Source organism: Dipteris shenzhenensis, chromosome 27, assembly GCF_047967505.1.
Source record: "Dipteris shenzhenensis isolate YYH24624 ecotype China chromosome 27, Dip_SZ_1.0, whole genome shotgun sequence".
Taxonomy (NCBI): Eukaryota; Viridiplantae; Streptophyta; class Polypodiopsida; order Gleicheniales; family Dipteridaceae; genus Dipteris; species Dipteris shenzhenensis.
The window spans coordinates 21,218,297-21,238,481 of record NC_141622.1 but is presented as its reverse complement, the minus strand read 5'-3'; the positions used below and the strand labels follow the sequence as shown (position 1 = coordinate 21,238,481).

General features: G+C 42.0%; 1 protein-coding gene across 1 annotated transcript; it reads left to right on the top strand.

Moving 5' to 3' along the window:
- The first annotated feature begins 17,738 nt into the window (after window positions 1–17,738).
- On the top strand, window positions 17,739–19,087 carry LOC147884026 (uncharacterized). Its single transcript, XM_087398738.1, has 3 exons — window positions 17,739–18,001; window positions 18,506–18,547; window positions 18,680–19,087. The coding sequence occupies exons 1-3, from the start codon at window positions 17,754–17,756 to the stop codon at window positions 18,837–18,839; spliced, it is 450 nt and encodes a 149-aa protein (XP_087254864.1). The 5' UTR covers window positions 17,739–17,753; the 3' UTR covers window positions 18,840–19,087.
- The last annotated feature ends 1,098 nt before the right edge of the window (window positions 19,088–20,185 follow it).

Here is a 20,185-nt window from a genome sequence, read left to right as displayed (position 1 = left end):
ATGAAATATAATCCATAAAATGGATTTTAAAGGAACTTCAATGCAGAGAAGCAAGACAAAATGTCATGCATAACTCTAGATGTTCAAACATGGTGACATAGTCTGATGAGAATCCATTAGAAGTCCCACTCAAATCAAATATGGGACTTAAGAGGAGCATGATAATGCACTTCACTTACTCTACTAACACTAACACCACTAGGATCTTACATCAATCCCTACTAACACCTTCTTCCTAATAACTTACCCCTCAGACTTTTCTTTTTCTTTTTCTTATTCCTTCTTTGAATGGTCATAAGTACTCAACTCGGCTCACTCAAACCTTGAGGTACTAGTTCCAAAAGAATCACTCATCCATACTTCCAATAAACATTCCATGACAAGGAGCCACTACATCCCTCTGCTGTCTGCAATGGACCAAAAGAAGTTTTAGCCCAATGCACACGAAAGACTACTTGCATTATGTTCATTGACAACACTCTAAAAACGATGAACGTTGCACGATCCAAAGGACTATAGGAAGGCGGACATGTTAACCAATTGGTTAACAATATGCCACCTCTGGTTAGTGATGTGACGTGATTTGATGGAAAGTGGCACGCTTGTAGAGCTAGGATTGTGTCTTAGAGCTACATGGGCCCAAGAGGATGGTAAAAGAATGAAAAGAGAGAGTGGTATAAAGAGATTAGGGTTGGCCCTCCCTTCAAAAGATGACATGTATAAAAGGCCAAATGTTTGACTTTGGTCTTCATTGTTGTATGAACAAGTTTGGAATACAAGCTCCCTCTTCTCTTCCAAGAGTGTCTTTGGGTGTTCTCTTGTTTCCTTTGTAGTGCCTTTGTGTTTGCCAATCCATACCCCTTCACTCTCCTCTTCCCTTCACTCTCCTCTTCCCTTCTCCTTCTCCCTCCCTTCTCCCTTCTCCCCTCTCTTCTCCTTTCTCCCCCTTCCCTCAAGGAGTAGCTTAGAGTGGAGGCTCCATCAGCATTCCTTTAAGATCCCCATGACACGTGAGTCACCATCGAGACTACACACCTACATAAAATGTTTTTCAAAGCCCTAACTCTCATTATTTGATGGCACGAGTGAAGAACGTTGCCAGGCCAACAAGACATCGCCTCCACCCTCCTTCCTTTAGCTCCATGACCCCCATGGCCTCCGCACACATGAATCTCTCTGAGGACCTAAATCCCTCACCTTTTGTGAGCACTCCCATGAGCCATCCCCTACCTCCTGTCAACCCTCCCCCAAATACTTGTGAGCCCTCCCCCAACTCCCAAGAGCATGAGCCCTCCCCCAACTCCTGTGAGGCCTCCCCCAACTCCCTAGAGTGTGAGCCCTACCCAAACTCTCGTGATCCCATCCCAACTCTCGTGAGTGCTCCTCGAACTCATATGAGTAGAGCAAGAGGAAGACAATGAGCCCTTCCTTAATCACCACAATAGAACTACACAACTCTCTCCTCCCCATTACTAGCAACAAACTTCCCCTCCCCATGAGAGGTAGGGCACCCCTCCCCGTGAGAAGACCCCTAAGTCTCCCCCAAATGAGCCAAATGTTTTCAAGAATCTCTTCGATATCAAGAAGCTTTTTGAGAGGATTCTCAAAAAGTAGACTACTAGAAAAAACACAATCATCCATGTTCCTGTTCTACATCCGATCATGGACATAGTTCCTATGCCCTTGCCACCACCTAAGGAGCCTAGGAACAGGGTGAACCAGACGCCGAAGAAGCCACATCACAAAGATAGAATTCAAGGTATAGGCTCAAGTCGCGGGCATGAGAGGAGGATTTGGAGGAAGAGCAATGAAGAGAAGAGTGACGTAAGAAGTTCAAACTTCAAAGTAGACAAGAGGCCATGGAGCCATGTCAAGGTACCTGCATGGCCTCTACCAAGAGTCTGGAAGCCATATAGAGCAAAACCAAGAGCAAGAGCCCTGAGGCAGATTAGACAACTATAGAAGAGCATCGAGAACTTGATCCCATGTATTCCCTTCCAACGCATTGTACGAGAGATAGCACGTGGGTACAAGGATGACATGCGCTTCAACACAAGAGCTATGGGGGCGCATCAGGAGGTTATGGAGCACATTACCAATGCCTTATTTGAGGATGCCAACTTGTGTGCTATCCACGCAAAGCATGTCATCTTCATGGATAAAGACATGGCTCTTGCGAAGTGGCTACCGATGGATTCCAGCCTTAAGTCATAGAATATCATGGAGCCCACCCTTAGGACTTAGACTATCCCCTTGCCCTTGAAGGCACAAACTTGTATCTAATGCCCACAGTGCAAACGCTTTTAATAAAATATATTTTAACTTTGTACATTATCGCATTGTTGAGTAACTTCTCCATGCTTATGATTCATTATGCTTTTCATTTTCAATCTTAAAAAAGTAAATAATGTATTCTATGAAATCCAGGTGGAATTTCACCGTGCCACAGAAGAAAAAAGTGGCCGAGATGTTGCAAGGAGCCCAGAAAGCCCAAAATCCACCACGGCACGAATTTGGGTATTCTGGGCCCAGCAAGCCCAAAACTCACCACGGCGTAAATTTGGGCATTCTGGGCCTCGCAGGATGCCCAAATTCAAGTCGTAGCATATTTTGGGATTCATGGACTCCTTGTGATGTCCCAGACACTTTTGTTTTTTGTAGTTGGAGAAATTCCTCCTGGATTGACAAAACTGATGACACTAGTGCCTAGAAGGTAGTGTACTTCAGAAAGTATGTGTCTTCATACATTGAAAAATGGAAAATTCCCATTAATTAGTTGTGGAATAGAGAAGAGGGGTGAAAAGGAAGAGGGAAAGGGCATGATTACACTAAGGGATAAAGGGGGGAGGGAGGAGTTTCAATTAAGAGGGACCGCTTAAGAAGGGGGCATTAAGGAAGAAGGTACGTGCTAAAGGGGGAGGGGGAATAGGGACCATTTGAAGGTGGATTTAAAGAAGAAGGAACATACTAAAGGGAGAGGGGAGGAGGGACCATTTATAATATTTTAGTTAGCACTAGGTATGCTCTTCCACTCTATAGCTTAGTGGTAGGGTTCACATGTGAGAAAGACACCATTGTGGGCTCGAATCCTACCCTCTTGAATAATGTGCACTCCTCTTAGACATAGCTTAAAATCAATTAATTAACCCAAATAAATTAATTAATCCATGGACAAACATAAGTAATTAATCCATGGTCCAAAGCAAATAGGGATAAAGTTGAGCAAGTATGGCCCCCCATACATTGATAAATGTATATAAGCAAAGAAATGAAATCAAAATCTATAGTCTTTGACATGAAAGATCTTGGGATTATGCATCATTTTATTACATTATAATAGGTTGAATATGTGATTTCATGATTGAAATATCATTCCTATCAAATCCAAGTGGAATTTCACCGTGCCACAAAAGACATACGTTTTTGAGACATTGCAAGGAGCCCAGAAAGCCCAAAACTTGCCACGATGCAAATTTGGGTCTAGAGTGTTATCAACAGAAATTATTCCAATTTTTGGTCTTTGGAACCTAAAAACTCGGATCTTTGACACGTGTCAACATCGAATCCAGATAGGACTCCGAGTGCCTCACCCTCTCGTAGTCTAAAAAGAACCTGTATGTCATGGAGGAACACAAACTCTTCTCCATCAATAATAAGGGGGGACAGTGGCCATAAGTTTGATGCAGGGTCACAGTTGTCTCTAATGCAAATTCTTGCTCTATGCTTGTTGGGGTGGCTCTTGGTGGAGGCCCAATGCTTTAGCTGCTTCCATCTCCTCCCTTGCATGGTCAAGACTCTCCTCCATGTACAGGTTAGAGTCTAGTCTAGGGACAAGGATATCAATGGTTTTGGTAGAGGGGGTGCTTGATGAGGCTTCTTCTTCTAAATTTCCGTTTGGAGAGGAAAGATGAATGTCATCTACCATGAAAGGAATTTAGTGCTTGTGTTTCCTATGATCCCCGCTTCTAGGAGGTCATTCACTTCTAGCGCACTAAACCCTTCCTTTGTAAGATTATCATAAAGGAGGGCCAAATGCTTCAAAAACTTGGGTTCGTCCAAGAATAGATACTTGATGTAATCTATTGGAACCCATATTTTTGAAGACTCATCAAGTTGATATGCAAAATCAGTCACATTCTCTTGCATGTAGTTGATGAGATATTTGAAGTCATCCTTGGCTCGCATATATGTGCCTAAGACATCTAAGGTCCTATCAACAAACACGAAAAAGAGCTCTTCCTTGCGATCTGCAAATTCCATTCGCAAGATGAAATCATGGAATGCAGCTCTTGCTGAATCCATGGAAGATAGCGAGTGAGGGAGTGAGATAATTTTGAGGGTGGGAGTTTCTATGGCTCTCTAATAGTGAAAATGAGAATGTAATGTAAAAATGGCTCTTACCTCTCTCTCTCTCTCTCTCTCTCTCTCTCTCTATCAAGACTCTAAAAATTAAAACAAATCATAAAATCCCCTTAACACGAACGCATAGGGAATAAACATCAAAAGAAATTACACTTGATTTTGATTGTCCTTCATTTTTTGAAAGAAGAACTAGGACATGACAAAAAATTTAATGCTGCACTAGTCAAACACATTGTTAACTATCTTCAAAGTTGTAGGAGGAATGAAATTGGCACTATGTATGCACTTCTCTACACGTCGGCCGATCTTTTCACCATTTAAGATAAAGTTAAAGGACTTTGGCATGCCATCCTCTGTGACCAGTAGGTGTTCTTGCACATCCCTTAGAGTCCATTACAATGTGACAATCACATTCTTGACATCTCCCTAATAAACATCAATAGACAAACTTACCCTTGTATTTTCTTCATCATTAGAGTCAAAGGGAAGCCATCGACCATTCATTTTCTTTCGATGCATATATTGAGAAGCTAAATACAACATTTGGCATGATATATAGTATCTAATAACCACATTTTCCTTACATGTGTGACATTGAAACACATCACCCTTTTGTTTACCTGACCTAGTTTCCCAATTCATCCCAAGTAAATCTTCAAGGGCATTTTCATCTACACGCTTGTAGGACTACATTGTTTTTGTTTAATGCATATGCATATTCTGAAGAAAAGAAGCACAAATGTGTAGAGGCATAAACCAAGATAACCTTGCCCATTTGGATCCAAATGTGAACTTCATGGCCATGCCCACATCCTTTGCAATCTTGTCCTTGTACAATTGCAATGTCCTTGCGTCTACCATGCTACAATCCATGTCTTGAAGTTGTAGTGGTGCAATGCTTTGTAGATGGCCATACCTTGATGATTTCCTTGGAGTGATGTATGTTGCATTATACCAATACACCTTCTTCTTTCGCAAGGAGGCCGACTTCTCCCCAGCTTGCATTTGCTTACCTAAATCCTCATGAATCGTAGTGACCTTGCCTATGAATGACTCAATTGGTTCTCACACCTCAAAGTCTGAAGGGAAAACATTTGCCATGAATAAGAGCTCTTATAAACCAAATTGAAAATTTCCAAATGGACTCATTACACTTACAGGTGAAAAAGGTACATAGATAGAAAGACTCACAGTGTGATGGTATCCTAGATTGATTGAATGATGGAGGCAGCTGCATATCTTTTCCCATGTGGATGTGTTGCACCTTTGCAAGCCATCCTTTCTTCACATCATATCACCTCTCTTGCTCTTGGGAAGCTTATGTGGACCTTTGGCCATTTCTTTCGACTATCCAGCCATTCAGGCTATAGTGAAAGAGATCCACTCATCCAATGCATTTTTGGTGTTGTGGGAGACACAAGAGGTCACATCATTGCATGGTCTTGTATCCATGTTCCTCACATTACCTACAGAGGTTGCAACAGTAGCAAGAATGGGATTCCTATAGAGGGCGGTGTAGCTTGGAGGGAGAGAGCAGCTCCAATAGAGTCAGAGGAGAGAGAGCGAGAGAGGGGGGGTAGGAAGAGAAGCTACTATAGAGAGAGAGATAGAGGAGTTGCTATAGCCAAAATGAGTAGAGGAGGAGGGGCCAGAGCAAGAGGGGGTAGAGGACAGCTGGAAGAGAGGGAAACCCCATATTCAAAAAATGAAGTAGAAACAAGTTGGACCAAAATCGTGGACCAAAAAAAGAGCGCAAACCACCTAGAGAGAGAGGGGGTGAATTAAAACTCGCCAAAGAGGGCCCACCTCCTCTTGAATGCCATTTGGGAGTGATTTTGGGAAGGTGCACACTTGGTGCACATGAGAGGACGATTAAGCATGGGTTAAAGGGGAGGGGGGAAGGATGGTTTAGGTGGTCCCTACTGTAAGGGGAACAACCAATAGGGGCTCTTTGCAAGCCTGCCCACCCTCCACTTTAACATATCATTATCCCACACCTTGGAGCACTCTCATTGGTACACCTCAAATCCCTCCCTAATCCCTTGAAATTATGAAACGCCCTTTTGAGACCCCATTCCCTGAACTGTGATTTGCTCCTTTGCACATTTAAGGTTGCATCCTGCTTGTTGGCATCCATCCATAGACTTCCATCTAATCTCCTCGGCCAACAAACTACCCACAACATCATCAAACTTCAGTACTCCACCAAGTGCAAAGTTACTGACAGCTGTACGGAAGGTATCCCGTGAGGATGGCAATGAACATAAGAGAAATATTGCCTTAGTCTCAACATCGAAATTCATCTTCTGAGCCTGGAGCTGGCTGAAAATAATATTGAATTCATTCAAGTGAGAAGGAATGGAGACCCCTTCTGTCATCTGCAGCTCAAACAACCTCTTCATGAGGTAAACTTTATTAGAGGCAGTTTCCTTCTCATAAGTGGCACACAGTTTCTTCCACAAATCTTCCGTAGTCTGCTCATTTACTACTGTGAAATAAACTGAATATGCAAGATGAAGTCTAATAGTAGACTTTGCTAATGCATCCAACTCATTCCAATCATCCTCAGACATATCTGCAGGCTTAGCTTCAATACCTACCAAGGGTTTAATGCTTCTTTTGAATAAGCACATCCCTTATCTGTTCTTTCCACAAAGGAAATTTTGTCCCATCAAACTTTTTAATGCTGAGAAACTCCTTTTCAGACATGGAAGAGGATGCCATGATGCAAATGAAACAAAATCCCGAATGCTAGTACCTGCAAGAGAGAATCACACCAAATACTAGGTGCACCCAAATGTGTATGCCACAATAGAGTGAAATGTCACCAAAACTCAAAGCTCAAAGCATCAAAAGATACAGCTGACTCATGTGCATGGACTATGCATCCATATGAGCAAATCTGGCCCAAAAGAAAATGCCATGGTGTAAAGGCCTAGAAGCCTAAAATACAACTAAACAAACATATGATGTCCATGATGTAGATGAGGTGCAGGATGCTGATGTAGGGACGGATCTATAGTCATATTGAGGAATCATCTATTGATTGGAAGAGGTGGTGATCACTAGATCCAAGGGTTGTACAATGTTGCATGACTGAGTTAGTGCTGAAATGTCGTGAAGACTGATGTATAGATCTAAACTACTCATGGAAAATGTGTCCAAGATATGCTATGTTTTAGAAGTGAAAGCATTAGTGATTGATGTTGGAATGGAATCACTTGAGGAGCTGAATGCAATGAGGCATATATCTTTGCATGCTACAGAAGATGTGAGTGCCTCGTACTGAGGATTTACTTGCTAAATAATTGCATGATGACTGGTGAACTCCTACTACTGAGGGGGGTTTCGATTTTCTGAGCAAAAACCCCCGAGCGATGAGCGGAAAAAAGGTAGGAGGGTTCAAAATATATAGGCTCAAGTCATTTTTGGGGAGCAAAAAAATCCAAATTATTTCAAGGAATATGTAAGTAAATATGAAATACTAATAAATAGATATAGATATAAATATACCTTTATATAATATAGATATATAATGTCCAAGTGGTGACTTATTTTATCACTTTCAAAAATCCTTTCTTTTCCTTTCACCATTGGTTGGATCATGAAATTTTGAGCAAATATCATCTTTATAGTTCCTCAGGATGACCTAAGAAAATAATATAATATTTTTTTAATAGACCCTCTAAGTGTATTTTTCCATAGGAATATGGTTTGAAGAGCTTGGCCCCTAGCCCTATTCCGTCGATGGAATACCTTTGGAGGGCTTCTCCCCTAATGGGGGATGGGCCCCTGCTTTGTTTCTATGTGAAACTTCTACTCACCAATGCTTCTAATAAAATATGTGTTAATGGTGACATGAGTCATTCATTTCCCCTAAAGAGATCAATTAGACAAGGATGCCCCCTTGCCCCTTTGCTATTTGCAATTGCAGCAGCAACAGATGCTCTAGGGTGGCTCACTAAAAGCCAAGTTAAGGAAGGAAACCTTAGAAGCATAGAACTAATTTCTAGCAAACAACTAGTAAGTCAACTGTTTGTTGTTGACGATACAACCCTTACACCTAGAAACACAACCCATGATGTTGAATGCACCTATGAAGTATCTAGATATCTTTTGTAAGGCCTCTGGTTCTAGAATTTATCATTCAAATATAGGATATTCTACTCTCAAAGGGGATGAATATGAAAATTTGAAAGAACTGGGATGCTACAACATTAACAAGGGTATTGTTTTCAGACTGCTTGGGAGTCCCATGGGATTTGATATATCTCTATGAAACAAAGATGGGATTTGGTTAATGGAGAGATTTCAAAAGAAGGTGGACAAATGGAAGGGATTTCGAGCCAATCTTGTAGGCAGAAGGTTGGTTCTCAGCCATTGCATCTACCTTATTTCCATTTTCTATTTATCTTGTTAGTCCTCCTCTAAGGCTAGACTAGACAGATTTATTAGGATCTACAGATCCTTCCTATGGGGAGAAACTCTAGAATATCCAAGGTAAGATGGACCTTCTACACCAAGCCTAAGGAAGAAGGTGGCCTAGAGTGATTGACATAGCCCTAGCTGCTAGAAAACGTTCTACTACTTGGGTAATCAAGGCCATAATGAACCTAGATTGTGATTGGGACCAGCTCCTTTTAAGAAATATGAGACCAGGGCTCCTAAGTCGAAAAACTGCCCTTTTTTTTCTTATATTTGCATTTTCGAGCCTTGCAAAACCTAAAGGGAGTCCTCTCTGGCAATCCATTTCGAAAGGCCTTTTTGCAATTCTCTAGCAATGGAGCCTGTATGGCTGTTAACTCTATCTAGGTGTCCACTGTCTTTAAAAATGCTTGACTTCATGATGAAGAGTTTCTCCTAGCCAACCTTATGTTTAAAAAAGGGCTTCAAACTTGGGGGCAACTATGGAATAAGGAGTAGTTAAGATGGGAAACTTGGCAAGAGATTAGGAGGGACTTTGCTTTAACCAATCAGTGTCAACTATTGATGATGAGCAAGTTAGATCTCTGGCAAGGTAACACACTTTGGAAAGGAGGTACTTTCTTGATATATCATAGTAGGGAATTTAGTTGGGTGGGAAGTTCTTCACTTCTTCCAATTCCCACCCCATCTTCTAATATTGAGGATTTATTTAGAACTCTAGATGCAAGGTGGTGGCATCTATAGTTCAGCCAGAGAGAAAGGGTATGACATATTTGTAAAGTAATGCCTAGCTTGGCCTATACTTCACAAAGCTTTGTGGACCAATGCAAGGGGTCTCACAATAGGGAGAGTAGATGGTTTTTATTGCCTTCCCTCATGCTAGAAAGGTGTGGAAATACATTCAAATAGAAGTTGGGGAACCGGTAAACTGAAAAGCTATTTTATTGGGGGATGCCTTTTAGACCAAGTAGGAGTTATGGTTCCAAATTAAGGCTCATGGTTTGTGGTTCATTTGGATATCTAGAAACAAGTTCCAGTTTAATGCTTTTGTGATGCTTATGCTTTGTTTATGTCATGGTGGGACATGAGAAAAGGAGACTTAACTTCCAAATAAGTGCTAGTAATTTGGAACACGCTAGGCTAAGTAAGGATCTTGTTGATCACATCAAGAGGTGCACTTTGGATGATACTCATGATAAACCCCCCAATACTATCACAGGACACCCCCTACTCAAGGTGATGCTGGTCTAACTTTTGCTTGATCCTCTCTTTAGGGTGTTGCTTCTCAGAGCCATGGTGGATAGAACATCTCTATTGATCTTGCATAAGGTGTTGCTTCTGAGTTTGTTGTTGCTGCCACTACTTAGGATGCTGACGTTACTGATGATGTTGCTTAGGGATTTTCTTTTCAGATCCCCTTATGTTTATATAGGAAGGACCGAACTGTCAACGTAGTTGTCTTCTTGTTGTCACTACTGACATTCAAATGTTGGGTGTTGCCATCTTTTATGGTCTCAAAACAACTTATGATAATAGTAGGACTCTAGCTATATCCTAATAAGGATAGCATTTCAGATGCATAAAGTTTTATGATAATAATATAATCACTCTTCCCTTCCCCCCCCCCAAAAAAAAAAAAACATAAAATCCCACGAGAAGGCATGCCATTGATCCCTTCATCTGATGTCCTTGATAGTAGCATCAATCTTTCTAAGGCAAGACTTAGAGAAAGGCAATACCGTTAGTACATATACGAAAAAGGACAACATAATGTGCTTAGGTATCACAATTCTTCTAGCTAGAGACTGTTGAGAGTTGTGGTGCCATGAGCACATGTAGAGCAAAGGTATGGGCAAAGGATAAGCTGCCACATGGCATGGAGGAGATATCCCACATGTGAGCAAGCAAATGGATGTAAGTACCCTCACCTATAAAAGGGAGGTTCATTTGAAGGAATATCAATCAAGCACTTTGCACTATCTCAAGATTCTCTTTATGAGTCCAAGCTAATCTATCTTGGAACCTAATTGACTTGAGATACATGTCATGAGCACTCTCTTCATCATGTTTCCACATAGGTTCCATCCACCTTAGAGTGCTCCATAGATCCTGAGGCACACATGTTTTGTCATGGTATCAGAGCATAGGTTTAGCTCTCCTAGTTTAGCTCATTAGTAGTTCACTAGTAGGATTGCCTCCATTCCTAGATTAGTTGTAGGTATGTCTTAGGAACTCATGAGTTCTCCTAGGTTAGTTTTAGTTTTAGATTGAGAACAAGTTTCAGTCCCTAGAGAGAGAAATTTTCCGTCCATCCATTTTTATGAGAGATTCATTGTGAGCTTAAGTATTCCTTATTGTGTCATCCATTTTTATGAGAGATTCATTGTGAGCAAGAGAGTCCCTTGAGTATTTTCTTTGTGAAGATTCATGTGAGAGAGATTGAGAGAGGTTTTTTGTTCCAGAGAGACTAGTAAGAGCAAAATCTGTAGCATCCACCTTGGTCTCTCTCAACTGACAAACATCAAGCCCTATGAAACCTACAACTATGCAACTCTAACGACACTCAAGCTTCTCTGAGCTCACAAGCAAAGTTGTACCAGCAGCAGCATCTCGTCCTTCAGAGTTAGTGCTCCAAAGGCCAAAGCTCTCTAGGCCATAGATTCGGCTTCTGCTCTAACACGATTGCTCTCCAATAGCATAGCTACACCTACAACGACTAAACGAATGCCCGAAGCTCCATACACCTTGTAACAAATGCTTCTGCCAGTAGCATGGCCTCTCTAACTATCTACCTTCTACACAGTGTTGGTCGACCAACTACCTCCACTGGTGAAACCTCTGGCATCGACCTTCTGTGTCTCTGACGTGCCGACGGCTCCAACTCTCTGCACATGTAAACATCAACAGCCTGCAACAGTGACGGCTCTCGGATCCCTCAGCGCCAGCGCCTCTCCTCATGCTATGCCATCAACAAGCTGCCACCAATAGCCTCGACGACTACTCACCGGCTCCAATGCCCATGCAAAGGCTCCATAGCCTACAACGACAGTGACCTATACACCAGCTCCTACATCTCTGCCAGCAACGTGCTCCCCATCAACCTAGTGCCCAAGCACACACAGCACCACTTGCAGCTGCTTCTACGGTGGCGGTGCCCTTGTGATCAACGAAGCTTCTACGAGCAGTGACCTCTCAAGCTTCAATAGCCCTCCTTCATACGTGATGCCGCGCCTCCATCCGGCTTGATACTGCTCCCAGCAATAGACGACGTTTCTCTACATCCTCAAGCAGACCTACGAAAAGAATTGATCACTGTTATGCTAAAGGCTAAGGACGAGAACGGAGGGTCGCTAATGCACAACAAAGTGCTGGATATTCTGCTTTTCCTGCTATCCCGCTACTACCGGCCGAAATTTTGGTGATCTCGCAACCCTGTAGCGGGCCTTCAACCATCCACAAAGTCTCCTCCAAGGTTCTCTACCAAAAAGACACGTGGCAGTAGATGGAGAAGACACGTGGCAAGATAAGATGTAGCTATGGTTAAATGTTACTTAGCTTGGTCAATGGTTAAGTAAACCCAAGTCTGGTCAACTCAACCCACACTAACCCATGGTTAGATTAAGTTCAGGATTAGTTAAGTGCCACCTAAGCACACAGCCCCTGCTAAGCACAGTTTGTAAGCAGCATGTGAATCTATGTGCCACATCATCAAAGGCCCCTCTTCTTCACAAAAGCTTCAACAAGCCATAACTTCCAATCCAGGAAGAATTTGGACACACTCCAAAAAGGAAAAGTGATCGTCTTTTCGAGCTCTATGCGCCTGTTAGATCAGAATCATTGTATGCAATTTGACATTGCCAATATTGAAAGAAATCAATTGGTAAGACCTTTGCAACAAATGAAAAAGCAATGCGTGAATGCAGAAAGCATGCCAAAAGCACAAGTGCATGAGATGACCATAGCACGAAGCATGGCATCCACACAAAGCATCAAGGCACATGGAAAAACAAAGCATCATGCACCAAGCAAAGAAGAGAATGCCATTGTCATCAAGCCATGAGCCAAATGGTGACATCAATGGAATGTATTGAGAAACGAAAACCCTTGCCAACCTTGCCTATGTTTTGTAATCAAGCCTGACCACCTGAGAGTAGCTATGAAAGCACCCAGGGGAGGTATTGACATGTAGAAGCCACACTTGACCACCTTAAGTAGCATGCATGCACTAAGGGGAGGTGATGGAATGTAACTCACATCTGACCACCTTGTAGTAGCCAAAGGATCATGGCACCAAGGGGAGGTGTTGAGAGTTGTGGTGCCATGAGCACATGTAGAGCAAAGGTATGGGCAAAGGATAAGCTGCCACATGGCATGGAGGAGATATCCCACATGTGAGCAAGCAAATGGATGTAAGTACCCTCACCTATAAAAGGGAGGTTCATTTGAAGGAATATCAATCAAGCACTTTGCACTATCTCAAGATTCTCTTTATGAGTCCAAGCTAATCTATCTTGGAACCTAATTGACTTGAGATACATGTCATGAGCACTCTCTTCATCATGTTTCCACATAGGTTCCATCCACCTTAGAGTGCTCCATAGATCCTGAGGCACACATGTTTTGTCAGAGACAACATTCTTTGCATTCCATTTCTCAAACTTAGAGGCAAAATCCTCTGCAGGCATCAACCAATCTTACTCTTCAAGAAAACATTAATCCCAATCGAGCAACCTAGATATCTAAGGATCTGCCCTTCCTTCACCCACAAGAACTCAAAGTTTTTGCTCAATCTGGACAATTATCCTTCCTAAGCCAGACAGTAGTAGTTTTAGCTACATCTATCTTAGAGTAACAGGTGACAGAAAGTTCATCAAATACCTTAAGGAGACTCTCCACATTTCTTCCTTGCCACAAATTATACTAGTATTATCGCTAGTAAAAATTTGAGAACAAAGACCGACTCATCCAACAGTGGCAATCCTCTGATGATGCCCTGATTTTGCACAAAATCCAACTAACAAAGGAGAGGCTCTACGATTGCAAAAAGAAATGGTGCCCATAGGCATCCCTAACGGGTTGACCTTTGCAGAGGGAAGCTGTGATATAGATACCCATTCAATGAGAAATGAGCTAGCACTGGTCATCGGCATCCTTGTCATTTAACAGTAACTTAGGCTAAATCCCAGTCTTTGCATTATCTTCATGACAAAGTCTCAGTAGACTCTATCATATGCTTTTTCTAGATCCAGGTTAAGCATCATAAAATTCTCATTTTTAAGTCACATCATAGTCAATAGCTGACAATACATTGAGCACTGCATCTTGAATGTTGCACAAAACCATACTGCCTACTAGAATGAATAATCCTACCGAGGATGAATTTGACTCTGTTACCATTGCTTTTGCAGTCACTTTATAAACACAACTAAGCATAGTCAGCAGTCATTAGTGACTCGGTGCCAGACTATTCTAACTCTTGGGAATAAGTTTTACCACTCCAACATTCAGTTTGCATGGGAGTTTACCTCTTTGGCAGCACCAATTGACTAGATCATTAATGAAAGGGGTAATCAAATATGTGGAGACTATAATATTGCTAAAGTGTTCACTGACCACTTAGCTAGTGTTGCAGGTTCTCGTCCTACTATCCCTCCTAATTAGAAATCTAGAGTCGGTGTGTTCTTTTCCAATTTACAAAGATCAATCCTTCTGCACGAAGCAATGCAACTTTTGAGACCTTTCTCACAATTTGGATTGAAGTACACAGTGACCATGATGGCTAAAGGTAAAGTTCCTGGCATATATGGCTCCCCAATCAATTTTTTTTAGCAATTTTGGAAAATATGCAGGTCTGATTTGACAAATTATCGAGATATTCTCTGTGAGCTTATTCCCTTTGACCGCCGTGGAGAAGAAAAAGGTCGATGGGCAATCTCCTTCATCTAAGCAATTAAGGCTAGCTTGTACTTTAGCAGTGACACTTTTATGATGTTCAAGGGCTCTTAGAAACAAACCAATTGATTTAAGTAATGATGCCAGGATCGCATCTGTAGGGAGAGTTGTATAGCTTCGACTAGATTTAGTCTAACCCAAGCAGCTACCTTCTCATCATCCACTAGCCTACAAGCCCTTAAAAATATTTTGTATCAGGTTGTTCTCTTTTTTTAATACATAGGTACGAATTTTACTTGATTTAAAATGCAAGTAAAGTCTAGTAGTTATTTGGAGGTAATCTTAAAAGTGGATAGTTCAGGCAATAGTTGTCACTTAATACATTGAGTATGGGGTTAGAGTGACTATTCTTGTTTTTAGCCTTGCTAAGGCATATGGGATGTTGTAATTGCTTTTTTAGAATCAAGACCCAAATGGACTATGTCAAAGTTGAATATAGTTAGCATTTTGAATTGGTGGTAATGTGGGGATTGGTTAGTGATATAAGTTTATAAATGTAGTGTTTTTAAGCCTTTGGTTGGTCCTTTATAAAATGTAGGACATCTGGTGAAATAATTTATGATGAAAAGGGCCCCATGGCTCCCCCCCCCCCTTACTCATATGAACATCCCCTTTTTACCATGGTCACCAATCTAACTCTTCATAGCAATATGGAAATTGAGTGAGAACTGATGCATGTTACTAACCTTTAAATAGACACACGTGGGGGGGGGGGGGGAAGAGAGAGAGAGAGAGAGAGAAAGAGAGAACTCACATAAAGATGAATATGTCCCTTTGATAACCTTTGAATATTTAAAGGTATCTTGAGAATACATAAAAGAAAAAATTGGCTATTGAGAGGACCTATTTGTTGAAGGAAAAGCAAAAGGAGATTACTACTCTTTTAGTCCATCCCTCTATGTCCCTAGAAACTAATCAATGGATCTAAGTTTTTTTAGAGAGTAGGGGGCATGCTATGGAATGAAAAACTCATTTGAAAATTACAATCAATGACATCATATATTTGCTAAATAACAAAAAATCATTATATTGCGAAGTAATAATATATTTGCTATATAACAAAAAGTAATTACATTAAACCAGAAGTAGCAAGTTATATAAATGGAATCACCATATTGTTTGTGTAGGGTCTTGTCATAGTCACGCAGTGATGCTTGAAAAGCTACAAAGGTCACATATGATGCTCAACGCCATTGGGAGATGAAAAGTGTGAATTGCAAGTAGGTCTACGGATCTCATTGTGGGGCCATTGAGTCATAATTTTGTATGAGCACAAGTGTTGTATGTGGTGGTTAAAGCCATTGGGAGATGAAGAGTGTGACTCTAAAGACTTGTGGGGATATGATGAGCACCACAAGTGTTATAAAAGTCCAATAGTGTGGTCCAAGTGGGGACCTTGGGATAAGTGTTGAGGATTCTATGGAAATCGGAATAGACATCATATTGGCAGCTTGTTGGGATGCCGTGTGGTAGTACTCTATGACAAATAAGGTGGTTAAAGTGGCAGGGAGGGATTGGGTTGTACTACCTCAAAGGACATGTACAATTATAGCATGACAAGTATGTAAGACGGATGGACCATTGACTCATGGAATATGGCTCCACATGGCAATAAAGGAGTAGGGATTTCACAAGCAGGTTACGCAAGACATGGGGAGAGTACTGAAGGTGGTGGGTTGGACTAGTGATGGAGGGATGGAGTTAAGAGTGAAGATGGTGATGGCGTGAGTTTCCCATGATAGGTTGAATCTCTTAAAATTTTGGTATGATTTAATTTGGAAAAGTAAGCATGATATTGTTGGTATCACCACCCACATTTCACTAGGCCAAGCCTCAGCCAAGCCTTGTACATATCAAAGTAATTTATAGGGCTTAAAATTTTGAAACACCCAAAACTTTCCCATGACAATTAGTTCCCTAGCTATTTTTTGTATGTTTGATACATAAAAGGGGACGACAATAGGCTAAAGCAATGTTTCCTTTGAGAACCAATGGACTCAATGGTAAACTTGAAGGATATCTCCATGCATGTTGAGACAAACCCAATGTCGTGCATGCCACGTGGAGAGGTGGTGTGGTGCACAATGGTGCTAAGAGCTAGTGCGTATAAGCAAAGACGTGAGCTTAGATTTCAAGCTTTCAATTCACATCAGGTGGGTGGTTGCTGCGTCTTGTCGCTCTTCAAAATTCTCTGTAAATGGAAACAAAGGACCATCTTGTAATAATGGCAACTATGTTGCTCATGTCGTGCATGTGCACCATACATAAGCATTGTAGGCATAAAGGAAGGTGGTGAGGCTTGTAGTTGCATGGTGGTAACTGACTAACAAGCTTGAGAGGATTAAGAGCCATGCCACATGTGGAGGGGCTTTAAGGGTGTTTTTTATGATGAACGTGGCATGGGCATGCTTATGGATGATTGTTGGGCTAGATTACATGCCCACGTCGAGCCCTTGGCCCAAATGTCCATACCCACCCATGGTGCATTGAATGCATCTGGGCCATGGGACCGATGTGGGTGGGCATATGCCCATGGTGTGGTTGTCTTGGAAACATCCAAAGTTGGTGCTTGCGCATACGTGCTAGAAAATGCATGGTTGATGACGTTGTGTTTTGCTTCACATGAGAGAGCAAGAGGGTAGGTGCACAAATTTGCACCTTCAAGGAGAGAGGTGCCAAATCAAGCACAAGCGCGGCACCCCTTGTTGGCTGGCAATAGACAGTCTGGTTTCTCCAGCTGTTGCAAGGTGCATAAATGAGGGTAGAGGGGGGGCTTAGCCTAACCGATTATATAGTTTAGATCTGGGAGGTTTCGGATCAAACATGGTGCGAACTAAATATTTCGATGAAAGACCTTCTCAAACAAAGGTCCAATGCACAACTGGTGCGGACTAAATATTTCGATGAAAGACCTCCTCAAACAAAGGTCCGGTGCACAGACGAGCCACGCTCGCGTGCACAGCCCTTTGGCATGCATGCCAAAGCCCTTTGGCATGCATGCCAAGGGAGCGAAAATGCCAGAGGCCCTTGGCATGGATGCGAGGAGCAAAGTTCCAGAGAGGGGAGAGGGTGGTTCCTCGAATGTTCTGGGTTCTTCCCAATCTCAAATGTTGTCTATAAAAAGGCGTCAACAAACTACTTTACTTTCAAACTCGAAACTTTCGTCTTCGTCTTCAGCACCCAATTATTCTGTTGTTTCGTTCGTCCAAATCGCCATGGCTTCCTGCGGATCAGCTTGCACTTGCAGCCAGTCTCCCTGCACGTATGTTCCGCCTTCCGTCTTTCCTCTCTATCCACGTTCTCCGTCAGCTGTTTTCACCGTTGCCTCCATCTGCTGCCTTCTAGGAACGTCGTTGTTTCGTCGTATCGAAAGTTTTCCCGTTGACGTTAAGATCTTGCTCTTTTGTAGCACGCTGCTTCTGATTTTTAGCTCTGTGAACCAAGGCTTTGGTTCGGCTTTCTTCTCTTCTTGTTGCCTTTAGCACTAGTTTACCATGTCGTTTTGTGTTCTCCGCGTTTCTTGGTACTCTTCGCCACATTTCATGTGTTTGCCATCTTCGTTTGGAGATTTTAGTCTCCTGGTGCTCTCGTCCCCGTTGCATGCCGCTATAGGTCACTTCCCCTTCGTAGTTCTGTTTGCCTGGTGCCCTTCGTGTTTAGGGGACCCTTCTGTTCCTGGGAGCTTCCCGTGCTAGATTTCCATCTTAACTCAGCTGCCGCAAAGAAACCACTGACTTGTTGTCTTCTTTTTTTTTCTTTTTTTCAGATGTGGCAAGAAGACCTTTGATGAAACCGCCTTGGACGCCTCGTAAGTCTTTCGCTCCCCTTCTGACGGTCTATTCCTTAACGATGAAGTAGAAAACTGGACGGTTAGAGGTCGTGTTTTTGTCACATGAATTGCGTGTTAACGCGCCATAAATATATTGACGGTGAATTGCAGAAAGGTGAACGTTATTCAGCCAGTCGGCACCAACGTCTGCAAATGCGGGGCAAATTGCCAATGCGGCGACTCTTGCTCATGCGAACGAACAGCGGAGCCTTCTCGCAAGGAAACATGCACATGTGCGCCCAAGTGTTCTTGCAGCCCTTGCAATTGTTGAATGTAGAATTGGAGCGTCTCCTGCTCCCGATGCGATGTATGTACATATGGGTAAGATGCTGAAGATGTAGGCAAGCGGTATGGCTGTTTGCCTACGGATTGCGCCAGCCATCTGATCGGTTTTGTAGCATAAAAGACGGTGTTTACGGATCTGCGGGCAGTCAGCATGGCTGACGCCCTGCAACCTCTGAAGTTCTGTAAGCATCTTACAGTTTTAAGTGTTTTATATGAAAATGTGTGCTTTTATGAGCTCTTCTCGCTGCGGGTCTTTTTCCCTTAATCACTAAGAGTAGTTGTGGATAATTGTAACAAATATTGAACCCGTGCCTTGCACGGTCAAAGATGCATGACCATCCTTTGCACGGGCAAAGATGCATGACCATCCTTTGCACGGGCAAAGATGCATGACCATCCTCAACTAGATTGGGGAAGGTAACCTTTTGTCATAGTTACTTACTCGAAATTGACCTTGAATCCTAGCATTTTGTCAAATTTTGAAGGAAGAAAAGCGAATAAGTAAGCATGAAGTATGGGACATGGTTTATTAGAACCTGATCTTTCTTGCGAATGTAAGGGGTAGTGATTTATTGTTAGACTTTATGATGTCCATATTTTGGAAGCTCAAGTCCAATAAATACATGAAAAAGCCGATACAACAATATATCCTCCTTGCAGTCTATATAATATTGTCACATGGATTACAATCATAAGAATAAAGGTGTTGATATATTTCGATCTTGCATCTAACTTGGATATCCTTGCTCCCTGGCATCGATAATATGCATCAAAAGAGAAGAATGTTGTAAGTATATAATTTAAAAAAACAAGCCAACTTATATTAAAGGGATGGGTTAGGCCCAAAAATGACCTAAGATCAAAAACTTGGCCTTAAAAATGGGATAGAGCCCCAAGCCTACGCTAAGAGCAAATGACAATCATTCTTTCTTTTTTAGCATCAGAATCCTTTTGCAACATCTACCAAAGCAAAGCTTCCTACTTGGTTCTGAGACACCAAAATCTTAGAGATATCTAAGATACAAAATCGAAGATGCTATGTGCCTATGCTAAGAGCAAATGACAATCATTCTTGAATCCTTTTGCAACATCTACCAAAGCAGAGCTTGCTACTTGGTTGTGAGACACCAAGATTTTAGAGATATTTAAGATAAAAAATCGAAGATGTCATGTGAGAGTGTCATTACAATATCAAACCTTCACCGTGGGGCCAAAAACTTGCTAACTCCTAAGAGATACCAGATGATAAACAATGTTGCAGAACACAAGTAAGGCCAACAAGCCTGAACGGTGGAAGACAACTTGGTAACATCCCCTAATAACCCCATCCTC